Source organism: Lacerta agilis, chromosome 4 (assembly GCF_009819535.1).
Source record: "Lacerta agilis isolate rLacAgi1 chromosome 4, rLacAgi1.pri, whole genome shotgun sequence".
Taxonomy (NCBI): domain Eukaryota; kingdom Metazoa; phylum Chordata; class Lepidosauria; order Squamata; family Lacertidae; genus Lacerta; species Lacerta agilis.
The window spans coordinates 25,851,326-25,873,477 of NC_046315.1; the positions used below are offsets into that span (position 1 = coordinate 25,851,326).

At 42.5% G+C, this 22,152-nt stretch overlaps 1 protein-coding gene across 4 annotated transcripts in view; it reads right to left on the reverse strand.

Moving 5' to 3' along the window:
- Window positions 1–16,095: 16,095 nt before the first annotated feature.
- Window positions 16,096–22,152, reverse strand: part of STARD13 (StAR related lipid transfer domain containing 13) — a 130,149-nt gene continuing 124,092 nt past the window's right edge. For all 4 annotated transcript variants that reach the window (XM_033146488.1, XM_033146487.1, XM_033146490.1 and 1 more), the window contains exons 11-14: window positions 21,756–21,977; window positions 20,597–20,814; window positions 18,672–18,848; window positions 16,096–16,563 (exon numbers count right to left, since the gene is read on the reverse strand). In XM_033146488.1, the coding sequence (XP_033002379.1) occupies window positions 16,446–16,563; window positions 18,672–18,848; window positions 20,597–20,814; window positions 21,756–21,977 (735 nt within the window). In that variant the 3' untranslated portion in view covers window positions 16,096–16,445. The remainder of the gene's footprint in view (window positions 16,564–18,671; window positions 18,849–20,596; window positions 20,815–21,755; window positions 21,978–22,152) is intronic.

Sequence of the window (22,152 nt, forward strand, 5' to 3'; positions counted from 1 at the left end):
GGTTTAGCACAGGGGTCTGCAACCTTTAAGACACAAAGAGCCACTTGGACCCGTTTCCAAAGGAAAAAAAAACCTGGGAGCCGCAAAACCATTGCGACATTTAAAACAAATATAACGCTGCATATATTGTTTCTTACCTTAATGCAATAATAATAAATAACGTATAGGAGCCAATGCAAAGTATAATTAGTAAAAACAACAAGAATAAGTTCTTACTTTTTTGCATTGACTCAGGGGCGTACCCAGGATCAAAACTGGGGGGGGGGGGGCAAGCCATGGTCGTTCAGGTTGTGACATTTCAGCACGGAAAGGCGAATGAAACCAAAATTTTAGGGAAATTATATATAATTATAGCAGTGCTTTATTACAGTAGTTATTACAATTATTTGCTTGGTTTTTAAAATTTTTTATTCTAGTTACATGTCTTATACCAGGGGTGGCCAACTCCCAAGAAACTGTGATCTACTTTCAGCAGTGATCTACCCCCGTTTTTGGGGGTTCAGCTCAAAGTTGTTTTGGGGGTGTGTGGTGGGTGGGAGAGAGGGCTTCCCCCTCTAAGATAGGTTGGCAAGCGAACTAATAAAGAAAGAAAAAGGGGGGTGGGAATGGAAAAGTGGGGTGGAAAAATATAAATTGGGGGTGGGGTGGGGAGAATATCTATTAAAAATATGTAGTAGTTTAAAAAATAAAAATAAAGGGGGAAATCTTTTTCTTCTTTTTCCTTTTTTTGAAAACAAAAACAAAAGGGGAAGAGAAAAGAAAAAGGGGGGATAGAGGGAGAAAAGGGTAATAATAAAAATTCAAATAGAGTGGCTGCAGCAGCTGTGGGGGGTGTTTGTTTGTTTTTCGTTTGTTTGTTTGTTTTAAAAATGGGATTTCTCCCCTTGGATTAAAAAAGGAGGGGAGGAAGAAAAAGAGAGGGGAGTGGGAGAGCAAGGCAAAAAGCAAAAAAGCAAAAAACAGGTTTGAGGGGGGGGAATCGCACCAGGCACTGCAGCGCGCCGGCCTTGGGGCTCTGGGTCCCCGAGCCGCCCTTGGGGCCGTCGTTGAGCATGTACACCGCCCGCAGCGAGCGCTGGCGAAGCACCAGTTGGCGGAGGTTTCAGAAGCAGCCCGGACGTTTTGGCCGCCGCCGCCCCAAAGCAGCTCTACTTCATCCTGTCGGCGACCATCACCGCCCTCCCGTCACGGCGACGCCTGGCCCGCCTGCTCCACCCTCCGCGCGGCCGCTTTGAAAAGGATTCCGCCCGACGGGCTGCTCAGAACAGGGGCTGCTCCAATCGCCGCCGCCACCTCCCGCCGCCTTTATTATCCCAACTCTTCTCTCTCTCTCTCTCTCTCTCTCTCTCTCTCTCTCTCTCTCTCTCTCTAACTCGCAAAGCCCAGCTCCTTCTTCTCCCCGCCCTAACGCCACCCTCATTGGCACGTTCCCCTCAAACAGGAACAGGCATCCCGGCGGCTCATTGGCCGGACGAAGCGTCGCTCTCCCGTGCCCGCCTCCCGCCTTCATCCTCAGTGGCTACCTCGGCGGTAAGGCCCCGGCTCCGAGCCTATGCGCCAAGGCGGGCGATCTGTCCTGCCAATCGGCACACCGAGGTGGTAAAAGCTCAGCCCTCCCCACATCCTTATTGGTGTGAAGAAGTCGCTTCCTCTCTCTGGGAGTGGTCAAGGTGGACATCAATCTTGGGTCTGTCCTCGGGAACCCCGAGAGGGCTGAGAAAGACCACCCAGCTTTTCCACGTTGATGCGGATTATTCATGGTTTTTTTGGCCCTTTTTTTGCCGATAACCATTTAATTATTATTGAAAGGGCATTGAAAGGGGGCATGCCGGAGCCGCGGGAGACCTGTCAGAGAGCCGCATGCGGCTCCGGAGCCGCAGGTTGCTGACCCCCGGTTTAGCATTATGTCCAAACCCTAAGGCCTTAGAATGAAATTAATTTGTTGTCCAGTCTAAGACTCTTAGGCTCTGGTCGTACCAAGGATAGATTCAGTGACTGGCTTTGAACAGTTTCACTCTTCATCTGAATAATGCCCCCACCTTTGAACACGGAGCTAGTTTTTAAAGATGGCAGGAAAATGGCACTTGTATCTAGAATCTGTTTATAGCTTCATGTTGATGTATGGCTATACCATTTCGAATTCATTTAAGGAGATGAGATAAGAGCAAGAGTGAAAACAAGTAAATGCATTTTTATTTTTTTTTGGAAAGAGGAGAGTTTCGTGGCCAAAGTGGAATTGCTAAAGTGAGATGCGATTGTGATATTTTAGTGCTTTGATGTTGATTTATATGTATAAAAGGCAGCAGTTGATGCCGCAATACTGCCTGTCCTTTGATTCGCTAGTATTACTGTCACATAAGGGACCGTGGCCAGTCTGTGTTTTACTTTACTTGACCCAAAGGGATTGTGTTCTTGTAGGAAAGCAATGCAAATGGTTTCTAGTAGTTGGGGGTGGCTTCACTCAATAAAGGTAAGTGACAGCCAGGAGGATTTAAAAGGTCATCAGTTTTAGACAATAAGAAAAGGGCAGTAACTGATATTTTTTTTGTATCTCGCTCAAACTGCCAATCTATATGTGTGCATAATTTTTTTGAGATTGCAAGGAACTTGCAGTGGGGCTAATACCTGTGCAGATTTCCATTGTACAGTGGATTTAGCTACTTATGCAGAGCACTTTGAAATAAAATAATGTATTTACTCAAATCTAATGCTCACCTTTTTTTTTGGCCAAATTATGTTGCGGAAATTAAGGACTGCATTAGATTTGATGGCACATTTACATTCGCCAGAAAATATTTTTTGGGGTTTCAAGGTTCTGAAAATTGAGGTGCGCATTAGATTCGATGGCACATTAGACTCGAGTAAACACAGTATAGCAATGGCTGCTAACATGTAAACATTTTTATGTTGATTGGATACCTGAAAAATAAGACATTTCATGCATCAAGATTCCAGGAGTTTGGGCTTGGGCCTGCTGTTTTTCTGAATGCTTCAGGGAATAGGCCCAGATTGTGGCTCTCAGTGTGCCAGAAAACATTCAGCACACTGGGCTGAGGTGAGCTGGCAGTCTTGACATCGATTCAAAATACCTGGCCACCATGCAGAAATTCTTTCTCTCTAAAGCAGCTTAAGTTCATTTCAGCTCATTCAACAAAGTTTGTATGAATGAGCCTTTGATGATGATAATAATAAAAAGTTTGGAAACCACAATTTCAAATGGTGCCTTAGCAGGCAAAATGTATGTGCTGCTTTCTTCTAGTCAAAATGGCTTTTGAATAGAAAAAAAGGATAGCTCTGCCTTGCCACTTATTGCCCATATTAATGTGACCCAGTTCCCTGCCTGTTGCAAATAGCACGTTTCCCGCCAATATTTATTTGTAAATTATGAATTTGCACTTTTCTGTGAGGTGCACCCTATAGATATGTGTTAGATGGATGGATGGAGAGTGTAAACAGATTTTATTTTTTATGAAGCACCGTGGATTATTTAATAAAACAAGTGGTATGTAAACATTAATGATTTTTTTAAATATTGCAAATCTGCATGCAATGTAGTTGACTCTGTGCACTTTCAAAAACTATGTTATTTGTCAATAAATGTACATTGAATGCTACCTTCTAGAAAACTATTAATGTAACACTTAAATGTATATTTTCATCCAGAATATTTTTGTGGAATTGATAGTTTTTATGGAATGTGTGACAATAGATAAGTTAATTGCAAGTTAACAATTGTATGTTGTGTTTATTACCTTGTTTGTAAATTGTGCTTTAACAGTTGCCTCTTTTACACAATCAGATTTATTTTCTTTGCACTGTTGCAGTTTCACCATCTTCTCTGGTTCATCCAGGTGGTATTTCTAGATTTATAACCTTGGATATCTTGAAGTATTGGGTGCTTAAGATCAGTTGTGCCCAGTAGGCTAACCCTGGAATTTTATGATCTGAGTGGGTTCTCAGGTGTAGGAAGCATATGATAATCACTTTCTGAGGGTGGAGAGACCACTGATTTCAGAGACCCGATACTGGCCTCACTTTCCCCACCACCTCAGAAACATCCATGGATTTTGCTCCAAAAATGTTATCATCATTTGCTTCCCTCCCATTGAGACTGAAACTGAAAAAAATGAAAAGGAGGATTTCAAGGGTGCTACTTCTACTTTGCAGGGCTTTTGAAGGCCAGTTGTTGTTAAATTTAACAGCCATCCCTGCCATTAGGCAAAGTGAGGCTGCTGCATCAGGTGACAGATGTTGGAAGGCAGGGATTGATGGTGAGTGTTGGAGGACAGCTCTGTGTGGCATATAGCCTGCCCTGTATCCTGTAAGCTGCCCTGTTGGCTGCAGGTGTGTTGGAGGAACTGGCCCATTAGCAGTGTTGAGGTGAGATTCATCTGTTAGTCTGGTTGGCTTCTGTATGTGGAATGGTGGTGGTGGTGGGTTGTTCCTGTTTTTATTTTGTCCTAGCCAGCAAAATATATTGAGACACCTCTATCTGGGACACCCTGTGGGTCAGATGTTTGAGTCCCACTCTGCACAGACTCTCTCTTATTTCCCCACATCTCTGTAACATGCAGACCAACTCTTGGTGGCATCCTGCAGATAGATGAATGTGAGGGACGGCTATGAGAAATACATCCTGGAACATGAACTTTGGCACAGACTACTTTACCCCATGTGGCCTTTAGGTTTGTCTTCAGCTATCCTATGAATGAATAATTGGAATTAATAGTTAACTGGAAAGTCAAGAAGATTTTTAGGTTTAAGAATGAAGGACAATCTCCTGTGGCTTCTCTCTCTCTCTCTGTCTCCCTCCCCCCCCCCATCTGCTGAAATGCTTCTGCTTCCCCCTAGCCACATGACTCCACCTATCAGAAACTCTTGCTGTCATTCCTAAAAACCCACAAATATTCATGTAAGGTAAGTTCTATCCATCTTCACCCCTGCAATGTGCCAGCCTCACTTTTACATCTTAAAGGCTGAACCTGAGAGATGTGCACAAGTTTAATGTTGTTAACCAGTAACATTTCTGCAGGGTATGTGACTGGGTGTCACCTTTCACACAGTTCCTGAGGATGCTTAGCTATATTACTTTAATATCCTACCTCATTGGAAATATGGTACTGTTGATTTGCTCCCGGCTAATGCAGGAGATCTGTAGTTAGATGCACCCAGGTATAAATTCAGTGTAAGTTTTTAAGGAGTGTGACACACATGAGCCTCGGGAATGTTACATGGCTTGCCTTCGTTTGGCCGTCACTTTATTAGTTCTCTCCATTTCCAAAGTTCAGAGGTGAACACCAGTCTTTATTTAGCCAAAGCATCACCATCCACACATAAGAGGAAGGTATCAGTGTGCTCAAGATAAACCCAATATTTGCAAAAGTACAGAAAATATTTAGGTGCAGGGGAGCTTAATGGGGAGATTCCAAAACCTGCCCAGTACAGACTAAGCTGCTCATCCATGGAATGGATTTTTTTTGTGGGAAAACGGAGGGCGAATGGATTGGAGTATCCTGGGAAAAAGCACAGCAGACTGAACAGGCGCATGCTACACTGGAACATTTTGTTACAAGTCCAGCTTGTTTAAGTTCCAGCATCAGCTGGAAATGCTATTTTCTATTTTGACAGGCAGACGTTCAATGCCTCACAGAGGCGATTGGTCTGAAACCGCTGTTCTATCAAGTGTGCACACGTGTGAGTGTGCACACACATGCATAGGACACAGGAGCCCCACACTTTCAGCTCCTGCAGCTGCCATCTCCTCTCTCCCAGCATCATCATCCACTGAAAAGAACGGTGCATCTAATACGGCTTTGTAGCCTTTGGTTACTCATGAGTGAAGGAATTTCTGCATGAGTTTGTGGGTAACTAGCTAGGAGCTTTTCAAGCTCCCTTCTTTTAATCAAGAAACATGTATAAATTATGTGTTCCACACTCAACAGCCTGAGGGAAACACTACCTCCAGAAGAACTAATATATGTTTGTAAAACTATACCATCGCAATCTTTTATGGAAACGTCTAAGGAGCTGGTTTCATTCTATGATGCATCAGTTTCAAGTGGACTTCGTTGTTCTCTGGTTCTTGCCATGCCATTGTTCATACATTACATTCCACGTCTCACTAAAGGGGTTTTCACAGCTGTATATTTGACTCCCAGCATCTCCTTGCCACGGATTTGTACAAAATGCAGGTGTGAACTTCCTTTTCTGGTGGTGGTTTCTTTAGGTTTAAAATCACCAGGGTTGGGGCTGCTTGAGGCTTCCCTATTCGGCTGAAAGCTGTGTGTGTGTGTGTGTGTGTGTGTGTGTGTGTGTGTACCATTAGAAAAAGGCAGCTGCCACAGGTGCCAAATGTTTCTGGGACATGGCAGGAAATGGTAGCACGTTGCTGGAGTCGTCTGGTGCATGGCCTTCTGGGAACCCCTTTGCCTCACCTTGCTGTGCTCAGCCTGCTGTGGGGTGGATGTTGCTGTCCCATCAGAAGTGTTGAGGTAAGATTTGACCGTCAGCGAGGTGGGGTACCATCCTGTCCTTTGCCCCTGACAGCAAAACATCTCAGGTCTCTCCTGTCTGGGAGCCGGAAATGTTTGAATTCCCCCCTCCCCAGCCTTCCACGTGCCCAATGCTGCTCAGTGCCCCACACTGGCTGCTTTTTATATTGGGGGAAAGCAGGGCATCCCACTCCCCCAAGCTTCTGCATCTTAAACATAGATTCAGCAGGTGATGCTGTTCCTTGCCTGGAGATGCAGTGATGAGAAAGGTCTGGCCTCTTAAAATTTCTGCTTACCATGCATCTTCCCCCCCCCCCCCAGCCAGCCTGAAAAAGAGTGGGGAATTCTAGGAGCCACACCACACATTGCTGGGACAGGGGATTTCTAGACTAGAGGTTTGTAGATGTTTCAGCAAGCAAAGGAGTCAAACCGAGCAGCACATATTGTTCTCTGACCTTGTACAACCCTGGCTGCTTATAAGGTTACTCCTCCCCAACTTTTCTTGTACGTCAGATGGAAGTTGTTTGTGTCCATGAGTGCAATTTGATATACTAAGAGAAAGATGAGTGCTTTGGGGAAATACATTAAATATAAGTTAAGTAGATGGGTTATTGATTATAATAAAGGTTTGTATCCAGACTTGTGGTGCTCAGAGTTTGTGGTGCTAGAAGGGGAGGCAATTTCTCCTGCTCCCCTTTGACAATTCGCTTTGGAGGGCTTGGGGGTCTTCTGCTGCCTCCCTCCTCCCTCCAGTGAGAGTCTCTGCTTGCTTGGATTCCCATTTGCAAATTGGGAGGTGACGTCTGGGTCTAACTCTCTATAAAAATAAATGCAACAGCAGACACTGGTATATAACCATAACTTGCATATCTCAGCAGGTTTGGAACCACTGCAGAAAATGCACATCACTTGAAAAGTGATGCAGCTGATCAGATCGAACACTGCATAGCTTCACCAAGAATCCTGAGATTCAGAAGGCAGCAAGATTTGTAAGTAAAAGTGGGGCAGTCCCCTACAGAAGGAGCCTGTTGAGAAAAGTAAAAAATAAATAAATGTGGGGATGTTTTTAAATTAAGGTAAAACTTAATTTTTCAGTGATGTACCCAGCACACTTAGAATAAAGTGGTAAAAATGGAAACTGTGTGAAGCTTGTGTCTTAAATAATTGGAGGAATATAGCTGGACTCTGTGGTGTATGCTGACAAGTCAAGCAGGGATGGGTGAATCTGTCATTTTTAGTTTCTCTCTGTTTCTTAGTTTTTTCTCGGTCTTGAGTTTAGCTCTCCACTTTTCCACATCAGTTAGCAATTCTTTTTGAAAAAAGTCCTCAAGAAAATTCATCAGCATTTTTTTTTTTTTGCAGATTTCTCCTAACACACACATTTTTGTATGTCATTACATCTAATATAATGGATTGTTATATGTTATTTTGACTAATACATACATTTACATTGCTACAGACTAGTAGATTGCCTTCTTTTTAGGCAATGCAAAACTTTTCTGAACTGAAACAGCTTCAGAGGATCTCTGCAATCAATATTGCTTTTACTAGATGTAAAACAAAGTTTTTAAGTGATTTTACTTCATTGTTTTGATTCCAACCCTTGCCCCTAAAAACAAACAAAAAATGAAATTTGTGGACACTGATCAGACAGGGAAGATGTAAATGTAATATAAAGATACATCAAATTAACCGTGCTTCTTTTTTACAGATAGCTGGGGAAGGAATGGAAAAACGAATCAGATAACATTTTAAGAAATACTATATAATAGCATGTTAACAAAAAGTAATACTGATGGTAAATCCAATCCTTCAGTATATGCCACTTTATTCAGCTCCATGTTATCTATTTACAGGTTGTTTTTGACTGATAACAAGACGTGAGGTAAAAAAAAATGAGGTATTAATATGAGTACATTAAAAAAACACACAATGGCCATATTGACTTAACAATGGCAATATAACACTTAATGAAAACATGGTAGTGTTCTTCTGATAGATAAGATTAATACTCATTTAAAAAAGAAAACATAGTATTTCACAGATACATAGTTGCTAGATGACACAAGCATATCTACTTGACTTTTTCTATCTCTAAACATGGGAACCAAATGGAACTGTAGCAATAGTCCGAGGCATGGGTATCCAAGGGGCCACCCTCCAGATGCCGTTGACTGCAACTCCCACCTTCCCCAACTATTGACTAAACTGGCTGGAGGCTGACAGAAGTTGGGGAGTACCTCATTGTTTACCCCTGATCCGAGGCAAAGGGAGATGATCCATGTCTCCCCAAACCCAAGTTTTCCTGACCCTATCCAAACATTTAATCCACAGAACTCCACATCAAAGTGAAATGTTAAAGCCCAATTTCTACTTCACTCAGAACATGTTCTACCATATGAGAGAAAAAGAGAGGGAGACTTCTCGGGGCTGCTGACTCCCTCTTTGTCCATTCCTAGATGGTTATGAAATACAATTTTATTCCAGCCAGTTTTTAAACGTACTATCTATTATTTGTTGGAATTACACTTTGCGGCTGCAGGTTTAATGTTTATAATGTATTTATTGTTTGAAACTTTTTGGATGTATGTACGGTATATCAGAAAAGTGTCAGATAAATGACACAATGTGAGGAAATATTTTTGCCCTAAGGAGATCATGATTCAAGTCCACTAGCGAGACCCCGTCCAAGTCCACAGTATAAAATGCATTTTAGTAGATGGTTAGCTAAAGCAGGTCTATGAATTATAGCAGCAAAACTTTATGAGAGAGGGGACAGTAGTCTTCCCATACTATATATAGCCTGAGGGTGATGAGTCATTCATGTCCCCTCCACTTTTCCTGTATTTTTGGAATTGGTCAATTATACACACAGAAGGAATCTGCTATAAATCTTTATTTATAGCTTTAAAAACCAATTTGATTGCAAATAACTATGCATTATTTCCTCAAGCTTGCCATGCGATCCTGGAGGCCTATCTGGGTTCAATGGAATCTGAATTTTTTCTTATCAAATATTGTGAATTAGAAATTTAATTTTTAGTGGTGGGCAAAATCTATGCATTCTAAATTAGAATAGGCTGCATCCCTCTCAGGCTTTTGGGGACAATTCTCAATTTTTAAAGAAAGACACAGCAGAAGCACCCTCACTTTCGCCAGCCCTATCATCTGCTGATTTCTTTTCTCAGTCTTTCCCTAAATGTACAAGTTGTAGTGGAAGAAGGAAAGTGCAGCCAAGAGAGCTTGTGAAAATGACCTGTTTCCCCTAAATCCCCATCTTTCAGCAATCGAGACTTTTGAGCATATTTTTAACTTTCTATTCAGGACCAGCCCTGGACATTTTGCTGCCTGAAGTTAAGAACAAAATGGCTCCTTCCCCATCCCATGTACAAGACTATGACGCTGGCATTTGAATCATACCTCAACACTAGCGATGGGACAACATCCTTTACCTGAACTGAAGGGTAATAAATATAGGTGACACAATCTCTGTCGCACATCTTGTTACCCCTACACTCCCCAGGATGTGCTTCCTGGGGTGGCTGCCTCATTCTGCCTAACGGTAGAGCTGGCCAATTCCATTGTTATGGAATGCTGGGAATTGTAGGGTTGTTGGGTTTTTTATGCCCAGGTCCGTGAGTCAGGACAAACAAAACAAAACAAAACTACACCTCCCAAAGTGAGCAAAGCAAGGTCCAAGAAGTCTTTACAGAACATGCTTGACCTAATTCTGCATACTATAGCTGGATTTTTTAAAAATAGCATTTCCAGTCAATGAGTCAGGAGAAATAGAAGTCAATATTTTCTATAGCTTACCTCTGCAGAAGCAGCCTTCAGCTTTCACCTCAGCAGCTGCTTCCCCTCCTCACCTCATCCTTCTACAACTTAATAAGTTTGTGGAAGTGTGGAGGAGGGAAACAGGCTGATGAGACAAAATACCAAGGGGTATTACTTGAGGAATACTAAAGTGACAGTTTGTTTCTTGACTCCCTCCAAAATTATCATTCACCCCTACTGATTGTACAGGTATAGGAAAGACTGGGTAAGGGGTTGAATTGGTGTTATGTCATTTTTGGATGATCTTGGTGTATAATGGCTCTTCCATTTTCATCTAGGAAATGCAGTGAGTGTGTTTGAAAAAGTTGGTTCCAGTTTACGGTGCCAACTTTCTGGCTTGCACTGTAGGCCCAAATCAGTCTTCTCCAACCTGGTGGAGTGCTAACCTGGTTCAACTGAAAACGCAGAAGTCCAACAAAGTTGGGGAAGGTTGGTGAAAAGTATATATTTTATTACACCAATCCCTGGGGTAAACACAAGTTCTAACAGAAATTATTACTGTATGATCCTGGCAAAGAAGGAAAGTCGACATGCACTTATACACCACCATCAAACAAAACTTCCCGGTACAAATCCAGATAAATTTGAGTACAGTGGTACCTCGGGTTAAGAACTTAATTCGTTCTGGAGGTCCGTTCTTAACCTGAAACTGTTCTTAACCTGAAGCACCACTTTAGCAAATGGGACCTCCCACTGCTGCTGCACCGCCAGAGCACAATTTCTGTTCTTATCCTGAAGCAAAGTTCTTAACCTGAAGCGTTATTTCTGGGTTAGTGGAGTATGCAACCTGAAGCGTATGTAACCTGAGGTACCACTGTACTGAAAATACAAGACATTTCCCTGCATTGCCTTAAAGAGAGAAGTTGCTTCCCCCTGAACTACATACAGTGGTACCTCGCAAGACGAATGCCTCGCTAGACGAAAGGCATTCGCTAATGAAAGGGTGACTCGCAAGACAAATTTTCCTATGGCCGTGACTCGCAAAATGAAAATGTTTTGTGATTCCCCCCCCCCCCATAAAACCGTGCTTCATCTGACCGTGCTTCGCAAGACAAAATTTCCGCTATACGACAACACTCACGGAACAAATTAATTTCGTCTTGCGAGGCACCACTGTACAGTATTTACATTAAATATTGCTGCAGTATTGACAGGAAGCACCTCCTGAGGCACCTACAGTAATTTCATATGGCTTATCCTCTGGTTTTGAGTGGCAATTTCTGCATTTAGGCTATGATGTTTTGGAATGGCTTGATAAGTATTCAGCTATATGCCAGTATTGAGAAGATTGACTTGGCACCACTCCCATTCCTTCTGTGTGGCCATGTTACGGGATTGGTATGATTTTCCCTATGGATGGGCTTGTATGTACAGCATGGAAAGGAAATAAGACTTCTTACAGGTGTTGCATGCAAGCTAAGGTCATGATGAAAATAATAATGAGCGGGGAGGGAACCCTTAGTGTACTTTTGGTAAGGCTGGGCCAGTTGCAGCCTGTGAGGAGAGGTGGCATCACTGCTGTTTAGGAGGAGGGAGAGGTAGCAGCAGAGAAGTCAGCACTATGCAGGGACAATGGGAAAAGCCTCACTGCCTCAACTCTCGTCCTCCTATTAAGTGACAATGATGCTGCTGGGGGAGAGTCAGGTATTTGCTGCCGCTGCCGTCCATCAACCGCGACTGGCCCAGGCTCACCAAAATTAAAATCTACAATCCTAAATCTGAGGTTTTTCTTCATCTTTTGGTTTTGGTCTCAGTCTGCATCCCACACTGAGGTGAATATGAGTATGATATTAATATAAATCCAGTGGCATATCTCTTTCTAGAAATGAAGTATTGGGAGAATGGTGCATGGCATTGAGGTCGGAGTTTGTATATCGCCTAGACTAGACATTTCCCGAAGCTCCTGCATGTTGTCTTTATAGGCACAATCCTACAGAGATCATAAAGCTTAAATGTAATCCAGGCAGACTATAGTCACCACAGAATCCTGTGAAAAGCTGTTTCTGCACTGTGGTCAAAAACAACCATTGTGTGACAAGCAGAAATTAAGGAAGTGAATCTTTCCCCACTGCCACATATTGACATGCTGGAAAAAAGTTTCATATATTTAATTAATTTGTGCTTGCCAACTCTGCTGTTCAAGGTGAAGAGACCTGACAGGAAAAAAGGGCAACCCTCTTCTTCCAGGAAATTATACTGTATTCTACTGAATCAAATTCAATGGCGCATTTTGATTGACTGAAAACAATGAATTAAAACACTGACTGCACAATGCATGTCTGCTTAGAGGTAAGGCCCATTGAGTTCAATGGGACCTATTCACAAGTGAGTGTGCAATCTGACAAAACAACCATGTACCACAATACATAGAAAATCAGCGTGAATCTGACTAATTCATATGAAAATAACTGCATATTTAAAACTAAATTAGGAATGAAACTGCATTTTGTTCCACGCTAGTTTCTTTCCTTTCTTTAAAAAAGCTCACCCTGTCTCCATAAATTACTTCAAAAAATAATGATTTGCTTTACAACATTACCCCCTTTTCAGAATGAGAAATGAGTACTCCCTGATTATGTACTGCCAATGGAATCTTAGGCTAACATTCTAGAATACCAGCAGCTATTCCTGTTTTCATTCATAAGGAACAAAATGACATCCTGAGGACAGCTGCTATCCTAATGTGCTGACTTTTGGAAGTTCAGTTCCATTGGAACGGGACAGATTTGCTTCCAAGCCAAGCATTTAGAATCCATCATATGAAAAAGGAATATCCAATGAAGCTGAATGTTTGGAGATTCAGGACAGACTAAAGAAAGTACTTTTTCACACATCACCTAGTTAAACTAGGGTTTTTGCACCCAACAAGAGGTAACGATGGCCACCTAAAAGAGGATGAGACAAATTCAGCAATGATAAGGCTACCAGCCATGGTAACTCTGTTGCCCCTCCACTGTTGGGAGACAGTATGCCTCTGAGTTTCAGTTGTTGGGACTCATAGGTGGGGAGAATGCTGTCACACTCATGTCACACTCATGTCCTGTGTGCTGGCATCAGGGTCACTGTTGTGAAAACAGGATGCTGGACTAGATGGGCTTTTGGCCTGATCCAGGACGCTCTTCTTGTGTTCTTAAAGGTGCTCCAGAGATACAGTACTACCTCTTCCCAGAGTTTACCATTGCACTTTTTAAATTTATGACACACATTATAAGAAGCTTATTCTGTTTAGTAAAAAGCTTATTAAGGGTGTAATCCTAGACACACTTAACTTGGAGTAAGCCCCATTAACATCAACGAGGCTTTCTTTTAACTAGGCATGTGTAGGATTGCCCTGTAAAAGATCTCGTTCCTATTGTGCAGATGGAGACAAAGCTCGGAATAATTTCAGATACAATGGGGACATTAGCTTGTGTTTATATAAGCAAGAATTTAAGTGGGTTGCTTTAAGACTATTATTATTAACAACAGCAGCAGCAGCAGCAGCTATATAGATATTCTTATTTCTAAGGATCCTAATGTTGTTGGAAACAATGTTTATCTGGCAAAATTTCTGTGTTGCTGGGTATTGTTTTCTTCACACCAGTAGTCCAATTTGTACTTCGTTATAGGCATGAAACACGAGTGCAATACTAATAGAATATAATGGTTAGCGATGTGCTGGCATGGCTGTTGCTGTATCGCGAGCTAAAGCTCCATATCAGAGAAAGCTAATCACTGTTATGCCTCATTAAAATCAATGGGGAAAGTTAGACAAGTAATGGACAAGGGTTAGTCTAATAATAATAATTTATTATTTATACCCTGCCCACCTGGCTGGGTTTCCCAAATATGAGCTTGATTTGTATGGGCTTGGCCAACTGTGTTCATTTGCTAAAATGTTGGAAAACGTTCTGTGCCTGTTTTGTGTCCCATCACATACCCCAGCAATGGGAGCTCAATGCAGTAGAAATCCTTTACTCTCCCCCCCCCCCACTGCACTGAACTTCCTTACCAAGTTGCCTGGCTGTAAAAGGTCTCATTTCTTTCTTTGCCTGGCTGTGTTGGCTGTTGCTTCCTTCTCTTTTCTTTCCTGGCTCTTGGAATGCTGGCATAGCAGCATCTCAGGTGCCAGAGAGTGAATTAAGAGCCTCTTCTTCTGCTGCCATTGGAACAGTTGCAGCCAGGTGAGGGTGTTGGTGGAAGTGAGTTTGAAGTTCTTGTGCGGCTTGGATTACAATCTGAGCTGCAGGAAAAAAAACTATGGGGCCAAAATGATTTTTCAAAGACCATTATTAGCTGCTGAATCAGGGAATTGTAAACTTTGTTTATTACTTATTTAAAGGAAAACCCCACAACGCAAAAAGTTACAGTGGTGCCCCGCTAGACGAATGCCTTGCTAGACGAAAAACTCGCTAGACGAAGGCATTCGTCTAGCGGAAGGCTGCCCCGCAAGACGTAAAAGTCTATGGGGCTGCCTCGCAAGACGAAAAATTTTCGTCTTTTTTTTTCGTTTTGCGGAGCGCGGCTGTCATTGCCGCTCCGCAAGACGAAAAACACGCTAGACGAAAATTTTCGCAGAACGAATTATTTTTGTCTAGCGGGGCACCACTGTATCTGCATGGCTCACTTCAGGGCTATCGCTAGTCATGACCCACTCAAGTTCCATTTGATTTCAATGAAATTTAACCATGAGCAACTTTCTCTGAATCGGGACCCAAATCTTCATGTCCTAGGACAGCAAATCTTTGGATAGGATCTCAAATCACAAAGCCTTAGACTAAGTACTGTTTGCTATAGAACAGGGATGTCCAACAGGTCGAGTGCGGTCTACTGGTAGATCCCCGAGAGGTTTTGGTAGATCGCCTGGTCAATGGGTAAAATAGAACCAGGCCCCGCTCCCTCATCCTACCCTCCATTGTTGCATGATCTGCCGAATGGAATACCGAGTTTACTCAGTGAGGCTGTTTGTTTCCCCAGTGATTTGTTGGTGAGTGGCTTGAATTCTCAATAATCGGTGCTTTCCTCCTCCCTGAAAAAAGCTCAACAACGTTGACCTGAACCCCAAAAAGGGGGTAGATCGCTGCCAGTTTTTAATTCTGTGAGTAGATCGCAGTCTCTTGGGAGTTGGCCACCCCTGCTATAGAATATCCCTACAGATGTGAAGGGGACTGTTCTGGAGTGACTGATTTGAAGGCCCATCCTTGCACTGTGAGTTTAAGCAACAGTTACTGGATGTGGTAAGAAAGATGTCATATGGGCTCAACAGTTGCTTCACCAGCTGTTCTAAGCATTTCCTTGTTACCATGGTGTCTAAGGATTAGCCCAACAGTCTTAGCAAATATTCTGAAAACTGCAAATAGTAAGCTTTCAGCTGATCCTGTAACTTCTCTATTCCTTTTTCAAAGATACCTAGCATATATTCTCAGCTGCTGCTTTCTGCAGGCAATTGTAGGTTATTGTCTGCCAATGCTGTCTGACCAGACTGCTTTTCTGCTGTTCATTGCCCTTCTCTCGCCTCTTAGCAGCCCCTTCTCAACCCTGTATGCCCATCTCTACGCATCTCTTTATATAAGCTTTGCAAACACAGGATCAGCTTAAGTACTCCACTTGCTGGTAGTCCCACACCGATGATGTCATAGTTTTTAACAGTAATAGCAAATGCTGTTTACAAAAGCTGGGAGATGCTGAGGTCTAACAGAATGGAAATCATTCCAAACAGATGCAGGAAGTTTCTTCTAGAAAGTTCTCTCTTATATACAAAACTTATTATATTTACATGTGTGTGTGTTTGTGTGTGTATAGGCAGATATGATACATAGCAAAGTCTATACAATATTTACATCTCTTATTTACACTTTAAAATAAGCTTCTCAGAAGCTTTTAAATATTAGAATTATGCAATGGAAAAGCAATGGCCACAGTCAATTTGTGTAGCCCGAAAAAGTTCTTGGACAAATATTCTTCAGTGAAGGAGATCAACAAATACAGGACGGGGCTGGGAGGGTAAGTGAGTGACATTACCAGACCATGGCAGAGATGCCCAAGCAATCCTTGCTTGGCTATTGCACAAATGTAGGCTAAATTCACCCAGTGGCTCTAGTTTGTCCATGGAACTCCATATATGTCGGTATCCAGCACTCATATTTTTGTTTCTGGTCCCTCAGCAATCAGCGGTTGAAATGAATTCCTGATATTGGCAACTTCAGCTGCACACAGATGTCCAAAGCCTTTGTTGTACCACTCTAATGAATGACCTCTGGAGGGAGAAAGAGGAAAATTACTGTAAGCTTGTTCTTCCCCGAGCCTCATCCTGTTGGGAGGACATAAACACTAACAAAACAGGCAGAGGACTCTCATACGCACCATGGTGCTAAACAATGCACCTATGGTCATGCCTGAAAATCATGGACTTAAAAACTCCACTCCACAGAATAAAATGTACATTTTACCCCTGACATGGAGAAAGTCAGTATGGACAATGTTTAGATTGCTTGGCCCAAGTCCAGGAAACCTGGGTTCAAATCCTGCATCTCACACATAATACAAAGGCTGAGCACCTGCATTTCTGCTGTGTGTTTCTGCAATCTCTGAAGAGCATTCACATGTCTGAAAGTAGTCGTAGTAGTTCAAAATATGGAAGCATGCTTTCTATAACCTGTGACATGTTCTTTACACTTCTTGGGTTATCTAGTTTGGCCATTTTCTCATCTTTAAAATGGAATGGTGGCAGTGTTGTTATGAGGACAAACAAAAGCAACTCTGCATCACTCACACACATTACAGTCCTGGTCACAAACACATGAGCATGACTAGTTTAGATGAATTCTGTTTTCACAAATGGATGCAGGGCTGAAGGCAAAAACTGCACTGTAAAATGTTTTGAGAATAATAGCACCGGCTTTACTGCACTGAGTGGAAAGATCAGCTGAAGTGATACATTATTAACGGTTTTCAAGAAATCAACACATGGAATCGCACAGAAGGATGGAGCTTCAAGAGAACTCATCTGTATGCTAAAGTACAGTTTTACCCCAGAAGAGTGTGATTATATATTTATCTCTCAGTGAATTCTAGAACTGTATTTAAATCACAAAGAAGAAATCCCCCACAACTGCTGTTCATTTTATAATCCTCCAAGGATTCAAAATTCAAATTAGATTGTTTAAGCACAAAAGAATACACTAGGGAAGGAAGCGCTGAATGACAAATTAGATGAGGCAATGGCAAAATCTGTGGCCCTATGGATGTTGCTGGACTCTCAACTCCTAACAGCACCTGAAAGTATGGCTAATGGTCAGGCTAATGGTCCAAGCCACATTTAGTCACAGGGTCAAATCCCTGGATTAGATCCTGTTCACAGGATTGCCAAACACATATGTGCACAAAATCATATAGAGATGCATGAGCAGGAATGATGCTTGCTTTGCACAGCAGTATATTCATCGCCTCCCACAAGGAGGGCCATGCACACCAAACAGGAGTGGTTGGCGAGGAGGGGAGCCACTATTCACCTGGCCTCCATATTGCTGCCTCTTACTGGGAAAGATAGGAGTGAGGCAGTGGGGAGGCTGGGAGCTGAGTGGGAACATCAGCAGAGCCAATCCTGTTGGGGCAACTGCACAGCGCTGACCCCGCACTGCCTCACTCCTCCTAAGAAGCAGTGGCCCTACCAACCACTCTTGATACTGATGTTTCATGAGACATCCCAGAGTTTTCTTCCATTTGGCTGTCAAGGCGGGTTATAGTCTTCATGTTGCATCATGATGCCCAGTACAGCAATGGAATGGGTCTTCTATTGGTAACATTCACATAAACTTTTTAGAAACAGGAGTATCAGTTCCTTGTGAAATGTTCCTGCTCATTATAATGCGTTCCTCGGGGCCAGTTTGGGCAACAGTTCAGAGATTTGTTATGGCACTATGTAGTGAGGTGGCCTGCTAGCTTCATATTCACCAGCCACATGGAGATGGCTTGTTGACTAACTGCCACCAATTGCATATGGTGGTTCTCTTGAAGCACAACTGTTCAGAAACTGAGCTGTAATTGACAATAATTTGGGAGGAGCATATCTCCATTGAATCATTCTAAGGATAATTGAATAGCTAAATAATCATGCTGGAGATAGAGGTTAAACCAGCCCATGCACAGTTACCTGAGAGTAAATCCCATTGGGCCAAAGGTGATACAATACTCAGTAAGCAGTTTTATAAAATCCCGTTTTTATATTAACCAAGCAAGTAGAAGTTGTTTCTCTTAATGAAGTAGGCCTAACTGCACTCCCCTAACTTTGCCAATCAATGCTCTGAAATGCTAGTTCTGTTCAGGAAGCCTGTTGACCAGGATCTTGGCACTGGTGATACTTACTTGAGGTCCACCCTGCAAATGTGTGTCAGGCGAGATTTCCCAGAGCCACAGGGCTCTATTAAGTATTGGGAATCCATAACAAATGCTCGCACCCCTCCCATCAGAGGGGCTTCTTCATGTTCCACGGATACAGCCACCAATATGCACATCCCCTTAGGCAAATCGGTTCTCCACGTCCTGTTGAAACGGGTTTTAAGACAGGAAATGTGAATTGGAGGGGAAGAAAGAAGGTATCCAGCCTTGTGTCTCTCTATTCTTTGAGTACTATACTTGCCTCAGTAAAGCGATGCAGAAGAGTGATTTGAGAGAAGAAGGGCAAATATGGCTGCTGTGGGAGTGTGGCCTAACACAAAATGGCTGCCAATGAGAGCATGCCATAACACAACATGGCTGCCACATGTAAAAGAAAAGAAAAAAGAGACAGGAGCACAAAATGCTGCAGGAATGCAACTTGTCAATGGAAAGAGGCACTTACAGCAGCCACCACACTCACTCACAGAAAGAAGCTGGGAGAGTGGATGTCCAGTCCTGGCACCCAATGAAATGTGTGCATGTTTAAGGGGACAATGTAGGAGGAGAGCTGAGCAGCAAGAACAAGTCTCTTAGGTTATAATTTTCTGAGGGGATAGCATTTTACTGAGGATGATGTCCAATTTTAAAATAGAAATGGACTGATTTTTCTGTTTTGTTTCCAAACTAAAATTATATATACTTGGTGGAGTCAGGAAATATACTTTGCAGAACCAGGAAAATAAAGATGGGCTGAAGTCCTATGGCAGTTCCAGCATTTCCTCTGTTTGTTTGGTAGGCAGCTAGGTCCCCCACCCCCCAGCCAAGGAAGATGCCTCCTGCATAAGCACTTCTTACACAATGGGGGAGGGTAGTAGTAGAAACTAAAGTATCAGCCTGCCATGAGGAACATAACTCCTTATGGAGCCAGTGCAGGAAAAACCCAGAACAATTGGATCAGTTGCATTCATGCTGTTCTGACACCCTGCACAGCTACATAAATTAAATAGTCCTTTTTTGAGACAGCTGCCAATATTTATGGTTTAATGGCATCATTTAATAAATAATTTTCAGACTGAAAGACACGAAGGAGTTCTCTTCTTTAAGAGAGAGATATATTTTTGAACTGATTTAATAGATATCTGATACGAGTGAAGTGTATTTTCTGTTGTTTGCTGAGGAGTTTAAGCTATGTGCCGGAACATGTCGTACATTCAACATAAACACTGCAAAATGCCAATGTAGTTAAACTCCCAAAAGAGGAAATGATGGCCACTGACTTGAATGGCTTTAAAACAGGCTTGCCATATGTCAGGAAAAAAACAACGACATGTTCTGGTTTTCAGGTGTAAAAATGGCATGGGGGGGGGGAACTCTGCCGAATTGGTAAAATGTCAGGGAAAAACCGGATTTACGGAAACAGCTCAAAAAACTTAAAACCACTAAAAGCTCAACCATTTGGGTTTCCTTAAAAAAAAAGTTCCACAACTTTGCGGGTGTTAGGAATTTTATTTTTTGAAATATGGCAACCCTAGCTTTAAAAGATGTTTAGACAAATTCATGGCGGATAAGGCTACCAGCCATGATACCTATGCTCTGCCTCCATGGTCAGAGGCAGGAATGCATCTGAATACCAGTGACTGGAAACCACAGGAGGGGAGTGAATTATCATGCTCTGGTTCTTGCAGGATTTCCATAGGCATTGGGTTGGCCACTGCGGGAACAGGATGCTGGCCTACCACTAGCCTGATTTATCTGGGCTATTATGGTCCTACCCAAAATTAGAAAAGTCATTTGGGTAAAAATAATAATAATGGTAGAAAAAAGGACGATGCCATATGAAGTACAAATGTATAAATATTAAATGTGCCTTGGCGGTAAGGTAGCTAACATATTCTACCACTAAATTAATTTACCTGAGGACTAAGAAGTCTCTAGCAGGATGGGGAGCCATACTGTTCAAAACGTATTGGTAGACCTCCGTCTGTTTGTCCAACGTTTCAATGACTTTCCACTGCAAGAAATCCTCATCCCAAAGATGGCGTTCTCTTAGGACTCGGTTCAATACAACAGACGGAGGAGCCTCAACTTCCACGGATGCCTTCCAAATCCTCAATGGGTTTCCATCTCCTACCTTAATCGAGGGAGTGGCGGCAAGGAGGAAGGGAAGACAAGAGAAGGGAAAGTGACAATGGGTTAAGCGTACAGAATGAGACAAGGAGAAAAACCCAAAGAAGCCAGCCTGTGTACTAAAGTTTTTTTCCCTGCCCCCAGGGAATATATGCCAATGCCCCCTGCAGACAGCAACCTGCACTATTTTGGATGCCTCTCTGGAAGGTCCCTTAACCTTCACAAGCTGGTTTTGGGGTGCACAAAGGCTAGAGGGGAAAGGGGCCCTCAGAATGCCAGCACCTGTTGATTATGAATTGAAATCTCATTCATGCTTCCAGTAAATTGTACTGCTGAGCTACATGAAATCCCATGTTCAATGTGACTGGCAAAGCTATTAATCAAGGGCAGCAAAGTACAGTAGTGGCTGAACATTGGATTAGCTACCGACAATGGAAATTTGCATATGTAGAAGAGAAGTATAAAACTGACTTATTTGGTAGAGAACCTGTGGCTCACCAGATGTTCTTGGATTCTAGCTCCCATCAGTACTAGCCAGCATGGTCAGGGATGATGGGAGTTATGGTCCCAGAACATCTAGGAACCTACAGGTTAGGCATCATTGATTTAAAGGTTGGGAAGATCAACTTATGGAGTATTCTTCAAAGACAATGGGAACTGCTTATTAGATATTGGAACTGCACTTTTCTGTCTGAAAATGTCAAACATGAAGTGCTGGTTCTAATTTAAAACATTTTATTTAATAGACATGATTTGTACGTGCCTTGTTAGCTTTCCTAAAAAAGAATTTTTTAAAAAATTGATTATATATTCCCTTCCTGCCCACCACTTGCTATGTATAATGGTGTGTCTCATTGAATCCTGATCAACATTTTTGGGGGTTCCACAGGGTTTCCCAAATATCATGCAAAATTTGACAATATATGTTTTGGTTGCAGAAACTACCTTTTTGTAGCACAGGTCCGTATTTTCTGCGCTGGAACAAGTGACCCATCCTTTGAATTTTTCTTTTGCTTCTTTGCAGAGGCTCTGTATTAGACTTTCTAGGTAGGTCTGGTAATTCCCACCTTCTTCGTCCATTTGCTTGCCCAGTTCCACCAGAGTTGGAGCATGCACTTCGGCCTCAACATACGAGTTCCGAGACTGTGTTACCATATCATGTGGGATCTGCTCCAAAAAGTACAGCGAGTGGGGGAAGAGATGGAAGAATCGACTTGGAATTAATATTTCTGTGCCAAACCTATTTCATAGAAACCCTGTCTGAAAATATCTGCCTGACACTAATCGTAAGATTACAAATATCTAAATTCCAAAAAGGAATATTGAGTTCTGTTGAGGTGTT